This window comes from Chaetomium strumarium (genome assembly GCF_033439665.1).
Source record: "Chaetomium strumarium strain CBS 333.67 chromosome Unknown B0T15scaffold_1, whole genome shotgun sequence".
NCBI classification, from domain to species: Eukaryota; Fungi; Ascomycota; class Sordariomycetes; order Sordariales; family Chaetomiaceae; genus Chaetomium; species Chaetomium strumarium.
Window position 1 is genome coordinate 5169489 of NW_026944429.1, and position 9735 is coordinate 5179223.

General features: G+C 56.0%; 3 protein-coding genes across 3 annotated transcripts; 2 read left to right on the plus strand and 1 right to left on the minus strand.

Annotated features, from left to right (window-relative positions):
• Positions 1-1127: 1127 nt before the first annotated feature.
• On the plus strand, positions 1128-2537 carry B0T15DRAFT_519906 (uncharacterized protein). The gene has a single exon (XM_062868462.1). It carries the CDS (start codon positions 1495-1497, stop codon positions 2194-2196), a length of 702 nt encoding a protein of 233 aa, XP_062726715.1. The 5' UTR covers positions 1128-1494; the 3' UTR covers positions 2197-2537.
• A 1486-nt stretch (positions 2538-4023) lies between these two features.
• On the minus strand, positions 4024-7168 carry B0T15DRAFT_56304 (uncharacterized protein). Its single transcript, XM_062870602.1, has 5 exons — positions 6674-7168; positions 6448-6516; positions 5611-6375; positions 5304-5486; positions 4024-5240 (listed from the first exon to the last, which is right to left on the minus strand). The coding sequence occupies exons 1-5, from the start codon at positions 6802-6804 to the stop codon at positions 4112-4114; spliced, it is 2277 nt and encodes a 758-aa protein (XP_062726716.1). The 5' UTR covers positions 6805-7168; the 3' UTR covers positions 4024-4111.
• A 562-nt stretch (positions 7169-7730) lies between these two features.
• On the plus strand, positions 7731-9634 carry B0T15DRAFT_482102 (uncharacterized protein; the record flags this gene model as incomplete). Its single annotated transcript, XM_062866077.1, has 5 exons — positions 7731-7933; positions 8039-8129; positions 8169-8434; positions 8540-8781; positions 8835-9634. The coding sequence occupies 5 exons, from the start codon at positions 7731-7733 to the stop codon at positions 9632-9634; spliced, it is 1602 nt and encodes a 533-aa protein (XP_062726717.1).
• Between the last annotated feature and the right edge of the window lie 101 nt (positions 9635-9735).

Genomic DNA, 9735 nt, shown 5'->3' on the forward strand with positions numbered 1-9735 from the left:
TGTGGGCCTTTCCCGGTGTCGATTCAATGGGGACACGCACATGCAGGCAAACTCTGCCATCACACCTCCGCACCGAAACCTGGTCTCGCCCATCGGTGTGTGCTTGTGAGCCCTGCTAACGTTATCTACTAGTAGACTTAAATGTTCCCAAACAGCTACCTGTGAAAGACGCTGGTGGCATTTGTATATTAGTCAAGGTCAGCCGAATTCGACAGAGAAGGCATTCGCGGTTCAATCTACCTCAGGTAAAAGAACGACCCTATTGCTCTCACGAGTCACAACGGCAGAAACCGAACGCGCATACCAGGCTTATAATGCAGCTAAGTGAGCAGGAGGCTCACCGGTCCGGCGCAACGCAACCCTACTGCGTGCGAACACACAGAAGGGTCGCGCCTCGGGGTGAAGACGCAGTTCAAGCCGGCCGCTTCGCAATGTAACGCGGGGTTGGATTGATTGCCTACCGTCGCACTGACCCCTCGGCTGCTCTAGGGCTGTTTCCCGTCAACGTGCTGTCATCGAGCAGCACGCATTGCATAGCGTTCACACACATCTGGCACACGTATGGTTGATGTCGCCAAGATCTGGCCCGCGATCTCGAGGCCCAGAACGTCTGTTGAAAGTTTGGCGAAGGCGCCACATTCCACAGATCATGGAGGTACGGAGATATGGCAGGAAGCGGCAAACGTTCGGGCCGAGATGGGGGATCTCAGCTTGACTGACCGCAGTACGAAGGTACACTGTACGGATGCCAAGTCGTGACGTGATCGTGGGCCTTGAGGCGAGTAGGTAGAACCGGTGAAAGATAGCGTAAAGGCCCGTGGTGATACCATCTAGAGCCGCTACACGGAGAATACACTCAAGCTCAAGCGGATGGAGTGTTCAAGAGCGGTTGTAAGGCTCCTCGACATGGGAGCCGAGGTTCTGGAACGATTTGGTTCTCAGATGCGGCGCACTTACTTTGGATATTTTGTGCGCGTCGAGAAGAGGTACGTGGTAACTACTAGAGACTTGAGGGGCTGATGACAGACCAGAACATTGTATTCGAGGTCTTTGAGCTGGGCGCACACCAGCAGCCATGGCATCATCTAGCAAGTAGCTGTAATGGGAGACCGTCTTGATGACCTCGTCGACGGAATTAATTCCTCTAAGATGGCTACTATGTAACGGTGTTGGAATATCGGTAGTACAGGACGACCGGATAATGTAAGTTATCATTCTTCCGCGTTTCATTACGCGTACTTTAGTCCGTGTACCATATAGGATACCCGTGTTACAGTACTGGTCAATCAGAGTCCGACTGAGAGATACAGCGGCATGACACACTCATCAGCGAGAGATCCTCATAACATCTGAGATTCATCCAGCGTGCAAGCAAGTGCTCCGCAACGTTGGCTGCAGTGTCTGTCCTCAATCTCGAACACTGGGATCAATTAGATTGCGGTGCCGGCTTTTTGAGAGTTCAAGGGATATTGCTAGAACCAAGGTTCGCCAATAATGGCCAATGATCCCTCCTCCGTCGAGCCGAAAGATAGGCGCAAGTTGCGAGTTGACCCAGACTTCGCCGCTCATCGTCTTTGTCGGATGTACGAAGTACACCACCTAGAAAGGACTCACTTATTAACACATAAGTCCTCTTGCCGCGACGGTCATAGCGAGCTCCGACAGCCGCGCCTAACCTGCAAGCCTTCCTGCATTCGGCTCAGGATTCGATCGGGGCCGTGGTTATCCTCGGCCAGTTTCGCCTTCTCACTCCATCCTATATGCTGTTGGTTCCCTTGTTGGTGTAATGTACAACCTGAACTGTGGAGACGCGATGCATCCCAACACGCATATAAGATCCTCGATCTGGACTGGGGCCAGAAAGGGAAGGGCTGCGTCGACGAGCAGCAACCACTTCGGGTCAGAAGGGTAGTGAGAAGCCGGTTCGGCCAGCGTGATTCGACAGAGTGTGTCCGATGTGTACCGTACATTCAATACATACACTGCGAGGTTGTGCAACACGCAGGCTATCCAATAGTGTCAGCACGGATGATTCTTCCAACTCCAGTCTTAAAACAAGGCCAGGTCGAGCCCTCCGTGTTCCATCGCGGCCGGCTGGTGCCCAACGGCTCAACGAGACAGTCATGCGATCGACCCTCCTTCTTGCCATCCTCCCTCCTAACGTGGGGTTTCTCCCCGCCCACGCTGTCGTGTTAGCCGCGGGAACAAATTGCTTGCTGCGGGAGGCTCTTATAAGTTACAATGCAGCATGCGCAGGACTCACGTTTTTTTCCCTCTCCAGTGGGCATGTCAGCCAAAGACTGCTGCGATGCGCCGTTCGCCGTCGCATGGCACATATGTTGCGCTACCCAAAGAACGTAACTAGCTCGAGCTCGTGATCACTGGCCGCACACATCTCGCGGGGGTAGCTGTTGCGCCAGAAGAACAGTTTAGCAATCTCTGTGTGGAAGTTCAGTGCTTACTCCGTATGTACGTACTGTAAAATCTACCTACGGTAGTTACTGCCTACCTTAGTACATAAGGTGTGTGCTCGGAACGCTGGATCTCGTCCTCTGAGGTTATCAGAGGGAGCCAAGCCGAGGAGAGCGCTCCACTTCGTTGCTCACGCCCTCATGGGAACGCTTCCTGTTGGACCCGGCATTTTCCAACCTGCATGACGGTTCGGTTGCGCAACACCGACACCCCTGAAGGGGAAGCAGAAGCAATGCCACACACCTTTTTTCGCGGCCGAATTGGAGGGCCTGACAAATTCTCACGGTGGGCAGCCCTATGATCTATCGCCCTGCAGGACGGGGGCCGTCGATTCCCGCAAGGCACACTCATCGTGAAGGTAATCTGTTTCTTACTTGATCGGACTGCCGCAGATTATTTTTGATCGTCAACCGCAGCATGCAACAACATGCGCAAAACTCATTGCTCCACGGTGTCGGAAAGCGGGTTCCAGCTCCAACTTGTTGGGACTACCTAACTTGCCGGGTACAGGTTCCTCGCATACACAGTAGGACAGTAGCTCAGGATTGACGAGGAGCGATCGGGTCTGAGAACCTCAAAACGGGCAGCCTCCGAAGCCACTGTTGAGCTCTGCTGAGCAGCGGGCAGACGACTTTAGATACTGGTAGTGTAAGGTAGCTTTGTACATGTACTTTTCGATTAGATACAATACGGCGTGCCAAGAGTTCTTCAACGCGGAGTGGATCCTGTATATGGACAACAGCCACTCAATTCATCCCTTCGTTGCGAAGATAACACTAATCGTACAGATATTGTATGTATGTATTTCTATCCTGTATGTATGCTCGTTTACCCGTACATACCTGTGTAACAATATGTATTTCAGGCGGAAACGGTTCGGAATCATCATGACGAAAGCGGGGAGATACCAGCCGTACCCAGGGATAGGTGCACTGACTTCCGGAACATCGCGAGAACAAGCATTTGTCGATCTGGCCCAGCAATGACTCCACCATTCATCAAGTCATGATTCATCGAACGAAGGCCAGATTCCAACCCTTTGCAGATATTGTGGGGCATGTTTTCCTCTACACACGTAACTATCACTCATGAGTGGCCGATTCGAGTCCCGAGTATTTTAGCGATGACATGCTTCCGCTTCAAGTTCTTGTCACATGGTCTCCACTCTTCGTTTGTCCGATGACTTCGATGACGCTTTGATTCGCGATTAATAAGGGCAAAACGAGACATGTTCTTGTACCTCTCACGCCTCTGTCCTCGGCGTCCGGAGCGACGTGATGTATTTTATCCAGGTCAGTCACGCACGACGATGAGCGCATGTAGAACTCAAACCAGGAATGGGACTGAAATAAGGACGACAAACGTAGTAGGAAGTGGGAGAGTAACCAAGCAAATCGAGGACTTCCACTCCTGCAATATGATGGCCAGCACCAGATTTCCACAAAGAGAGCCGAACAGCACATCGAAACCGGCACATCTGGCTGTCGAAGTCATACTCCGTCCGTACCGCCTTTCTCTCACATGTCCAGATTGACCCATGCCACTGCCAATCCATGGGAAGTATCTCTTAACAGCTTAATTGAGCGTTCATTGCTCGTGCGAACCCGCGCAGAATCTCCATCCCTGTTCATCGTCGTCATCATAGATCCTCAAAGCTCACGTCGCCCTGCGCCCAGCCCATGGTCATGGCCGTCCAAAGGTCATTCGGCACGTCCAGCCCAGCAATATTCGTATCTGCGTGCCCGGCGCCCGGCGCTTCGGAGGCAGAGAACCCGCCGGCAGCCAGGGCGTTCGTGAACGTCTCGTCCCAGTAGGGGTAAAACTGCTCCAGACTCCCGTCTATCATCGGGCACCCGCCGACCGCCGAACCGTGGGGCGGTAGTGGGTGCGGCACTGCAGCAGCAGCAGCCGCAGCAATAAGCGTGGCCTGCATTGCCTGCTGCTGCTGCTCCTGCTGCTGCAGCAGTCGGGCAACCCGCTTCAGGAACTTCTTCCTCACCATGTCCAGCACGATCTTGCTCGCGCTGAGGACATCCATGGCCCTCCTGCTCTTGCCCTGTCCAACCGCTGCTCCGCTCGGGGGAGGAGCAACAGAAGGCGCCAGGCTGATCTTGATCTCTTCGACATCATAGTCCTGTCCGCCCATCTTGCACAGCCGGTCCATGTATTCTCCAAACTTGACAAGCTCCCTCCCCGCGCGGTCATCCCAGTCCGGACAGATTGCAAGCGGGAACGACATGCGGAAGCCGAGGATGACGGACAAGATCAGCGCACCCCACTCGATACCGATGAACGAGTTAACGTCGGCGGGTGTCAGCGTGAGGAAGTACTCGTAGATGTCGTGCATCGCGGGGATGACCGCCATCAGGCGTTGGGGGTCCGGCGGGAAGGACTCGGGCTGCTGCCCCACCAGCTTCGGCGACGGCAGCTTGAGCAGCGGCGCGCCCGACAGGAAGACGCGCGTGAAGAGCACGGCGATGCGGAGGGACGGCGTTGTCGAGAGCATCTCTGGGCCCATGCGGGCCTCCCACTCGGCCAGCTGCGTCTCCATGCCCCGGATCATTAGGCCGATCTGGTACTCGCTCTGCGAGCGGCCCCGCTGCGTCCGCCGCAGGTCGTTGGTCTCCTCGTTCAGTCGCTCGATGCGGACTTGCCACGCCAGCACGTGGTCGCCTCGCAGTGGGCTGTGCCGCTGCAGGAGGTCGCAGCAGCGAGTGGTGTAGTCCGTGTAGCGGAGGGAGGGGGTGCGGCCCCAGGTGGAGGCGAAGCTGGGAGCCGAGTGAGTTAGTTGGAGGTCGGGGTAAGTCGTGAGACAGGGGAGGTTGGCCTACGCCGACGCGAGGTAGTAGCTTGCCAGATACAGCCTAACCTGGTCGAGACGCTCTGGTGTCGGGGCGAAATCCATGGAGTCGCAGCCGGGATCTTCGTCGAGCTCGAGGTCGGTGACGATGTCGACCACCATGCGTCTGTACTGTATCGCCTGCTTGTTCTTCGGCCGGAGGTGGAATGGATACCTGGAAGGTCAGTATGCCCTAACTCTACGACTAGTGGCATATGCTGTGGGGAAGCGATGATCCCCGGTGTTGGTCCTTCGCTGACATTGTCCTACTCCCGCTACAAGCGAAAAGGAGAACGTACCAAGCGACATAGACCACCAACCCCTGAAGCAACTCCAGCGTCCTCTCACCGCCCGCCACGAACTTCAGCCCCAGGATTTTCCTGAACTCCTCATCATACAGACTATGCCCCTGCAACGTGCGGCTGCCGCTCGCGACCGCCAACACAGCCAGCAGCACAAACGGCCTCTCCTTGGCCATGCTCGCCACCGTATCGCTCTCACTCACCACCACGCAGTGGAAGTGACTGAGCATGACCTCCCGGAAGGTCTGGAGCAGCTTCTCCGCCGAGTCGAGATTGAACTGTGGCTGCAGCCTTAGGCTCGCTATCGTCCGCGACTTACTGGCAATGGCGGGTTTGGATCCTTGTGTGCTATCAGATCGGACGCGTTCGGCCGCAGAACCACTGCTACCGGTAGGCGGCGTCGACAGCGACGACGCATGCGAGAACACAGAGCCGGAGCCCGTCACGGAGGAGGCCAGGTCCTGGTCCGGGTCGGGGTCCGGGTCGAGCCAGTCGTGCTCCATTTCCGCCTCTACCCCCTGGTCGTCGTCGTGCTCATATTCAAAGTCGTCCGCCGAGAATTCGTCGTGAGGCATGAGCATGTCGATGGCCTTGTCGTGCGCTAGCCGCAGGGCCTCGAGGGAGTCGGCTATGTCGTCCTCGGCAGGCATTGATATGTCGATTGTGAAGGTCTTGGAGGGGCCTGGTGGTGGCGGAGGATTGGATGTGGAATTTGAGGTGGTGTTCCCTGTGGTGGAGGCAGCTGCTGTCTGGCTGTTGAGACTTTGGGAGAGCGTCAATACCAGATATAGCGGGACATGGGCTGGGAGAAGGGCGAATGAGCGACCACCTTACCGCTTCTGTCTCGGCCGCCGTGTCCGTGGGCCTGTCTTGAAGATACACTCCCGTTTGGAATCAAGACATCTGTTTTGTGGAACCAGTTAGCCAAGAGCAGGAGCTGGAGAAGGACGTGGGGAGCGACAAAAGCAGATGGGAAGAGATCCGGCCACTACTTTCCAGGTGAAGGATGGCACCATCGATCCGGAAATAGAATGGCCTACCACCGAACGGTCCAACCTACCTCTTGCAGATTCCCACCTGGGCGCTGCCCTGGCACTTGACCTTTGCCGCCCTGCACGCCTCACAGGCATTGCCGATGCGTAAAGGCCGTGGGGCTGGGGCCGTCTTGCCTCGAACTTCGATGGAATCCATATCTGATGTCGGATTCCCGCGTGTAAAAAGGGAGTGGAGAGTGCCGAGCGAGGACGGGGTTCAAGCGAAGAGAGCAGCAATCCTGCTCTAGTCTGGCCGCGACGCCGCGCTAGTGGGCTTCACTTGTGACAATTGTCTCTTACGGAGTTGCCTATCCGAGGCTTCTCGGTGATTGAGAGCACGGCCGGAGCCAAGGACCAAATGGGCGTCGCCGGCTCGGGTCCGGCGGGCGGAGGAGTGGGGAACGAGAGGTCTTGGCCTCCGAGAGGTCACGGAAGATAACGAACTGTGGCACGTGCGGGTCATGTCACAATTGTGTGGGGTCCCGGCCCATGTCCTCTCGGAATGCTCCCAGAAGTGTGGGGCCGGCCCGTTGCCGGCTCTACGTATCCACCACGGGCACGGGATAAGTACCCAGCACGTGCCAGGTAGGCTGAGGACCTGGAAGGTAACTTAAGGTAACAAATCAGGGGTGGATCATGGATTGTATTGCATGGGGCTGGTTGAGGGCATGGGATGCTGGATGCATATGGTGCGCTTGTAGGCTGGCACTTTGTTGGAACTTGGAAGGTTCAACACACACTGGGGTTTAAAAGCATCAGGCACTGGCCGGGGCTCTTGGAACCAATTCCTCTAACCAACCTACCTATACCTACCATTCCACAAATACAAGCACCCGGACATTTTGCCCAGCTTCCTCAACCTCTGATCGGCTATGAAGTACTTACCTATGCACTAGGTATCCGTGCTCGTGGTACATACATATGGTACCTAGGTAACATTGTTATTGATTCAGTTTGCCTTTTGGGGACCCACCTACCAGGTTGAGCTCGCCCTTGCTTTTTGTCACCAATCGGCAACTGGTCAAGAGAACAAGTGGCGCCAGACACAGACCCTCGGCGAGACCAATTCGGACCAACACAACCATGGACGACGCGGTCCGGCTGAGTGCCGACGCTTTTCGCAATGTCTACGAAGCAAGCTTCAAGCTGTGGTTCACACTCTACCACAACGCGATTGAGAACCCAGGCCTTCCCGCCTCGTACCTTGCTGTCCACAACGCGTTCCGTTTGCACTCTGCCTTTCTGCGAGGCCTGAAGCTGAAAAGCACCAAGTTCAGCAAGCATACGTGAGTAGATGCGACTGGTTCATGCGCCTGGGTCTCGGCGCCGTCAGATTGTGAGCATCCGTTACCACCATTTCACCAGCCGGTGAAGATTAAGGTTGGCTCAAGTGACGCGATCTCGGTGTCCATCCTCGAAACGCCCGAGCGCGGGTCGGACATGGCGTCGTGGTTGGATAGAAAGGACCAGAACTACGTTTCGGTTCTCATCTTGGCATGAGCATACATACTGTCTGCCAAGTGGGCTGAAGTTATGCCCGGGCCATGCTCTCTCACATATACGGACAAGCGGGCAGCCGGCCATCCTGACGGCGGGACGACCAAACAACAAGCTCATCAAGCCGCCGCGACGTTGATGATTGGCGACGCCAGCCCAGAAGAGGCTCGATGGTGGGCCGCCATCCTCGCACCAGATCAAGGCTGGCAAGCAAGCATGGCTTTCGCACAAGATACCATCTTGTTGTCCCCTTGGTCATTCAAACTCGAGTCCGGCCCCTGCTTTATTCTGTCACCATGACCCGACCCATCCATCTCGCCGCAGCCCCCTTCGTTCATGGAAGCCCTCCGGTTCCTCGACAACTTCTGTGTTCGTCATGGCATCTTGGATCAGAGCCACGCCGCGCTCGCTACAGTCCTGCTGTTTCCGTCTATGGGGGCCGGGCGGCGCTTGAAGCTACCAGCTCTCACCATCAACGACCAGGAACCATCGACAAAGGATGCAGTATTATCGTCTTCCCGGCAGTCCAACCCCGCCAATGGGTACCTGCGGCATGACTGGACGTATGACGATACGCGCCTGAACAGGCTCATCACCTTGAGCTGCAACACTGCGGCAATGCGCCCTATACTACTCAGTGTCTTCTGCGATGCCAGCATAGAATGCAATGCTGTGACTCCTTGGTTGCAGGGGCCCGTGCAGCTATCGATTCGCTAGCGCAGGACAGACCCCTTGTGCTCGCGCGCATGCTCATGGATCGAGTACCCCAGGTTGCCTCCCTCTGGCTTGGGGTGACGATCCTAGGGCTGCAGAAGGAACTCCTACAAGATGTTCGGTATGCTTGCATCCCCATAGGCATTCCCTCTGCAGTCTGGTCCGGGACCATCCAATCATTCCTCCAGCAACCTGTCTCCAGCCCACCCGTGTATCGCGGCCGGGTCTCCCGGGCGGACCAATGTCGGTTACTGTTCCTATCCAGGACTGGCCTCCACGATCGGGCGCCCGTCTGCCAATGGAGGCCGTTCGGTACGACACCAATCGACGATACAGACGTTGAAGTTCGGTTGCATGCCAGGTGCAAGAACCACGTGCTCCAATATCAAGGCTTCTCCTGGGACTGCGCCGAAGGCAGCGTGGAAGTCTGTCCCATTACGCGCGGGGGTACAGACATGCACACAACTACTCCGCTCAAACCAAAGCCCCTTACGAGTCCAGAGCAGATCCCCATTTCGTATGGAGGTCTGGACCGCGAAAGAGAGTCCGCATCAGAAAATGCAACACGACAGATCTTCGGCTGGTTGCGTTTCGAGGAGTATGCCGCGGACGAGAAAGGAATATGGGAGCACGAGTGGTTCAAAATATTGGACTCTGACGACGAGGACGGTTATGGGAGCAAAGGCGGCTCGGCAAGCTCCCCGAAGTCTCTGGCACAGAAAAAGTCTTCATTTTCAGGATCACATGTTGAGACGTGGCTCGAAAGGACGGAATAGGATCGGTAAGCCGGTCTTACTACGTAATGATCTCTGCAGCCTCCATCCTCCAAACGCCGCCAATCTGCCTTGTTTCCGAATATCCCTATGTCTAAGACGAC

Bases quoted from the DNA above. Each gene is read 5' to 3' on its own strand.
- B0T15DRAFT_519906 (XM_062868462.1), top strand. From the start codon at position 1,495: ATGGCCAATGATCCCTCCTCCGTCGAGCCGAAAGATAGGCGCAAGTTG.
- B0T15DRAFT_56304 (XM_062870602.1), bottom strand. From the start codon at position 6,804: ATGGATTCCATCGAAGTTCGAGGCAAGACGGCCCCAGCCCCACGGCCT. The intron at 6,517-6,673 runs GTAGGTTGGACC...TCCACAAAACAG, and splicing joins CAGGTGGGAATCTGCAAGAG to ATGTCTTGATTCCAAACGGG. The intron at 6,376-6,447 runs GTAAGGTGGTCG...GCTCTCCCAAAG, and splicing joins CGGCGGCCGAGACAGAAGCG to TCTCAACAGCCAGACAGCAG.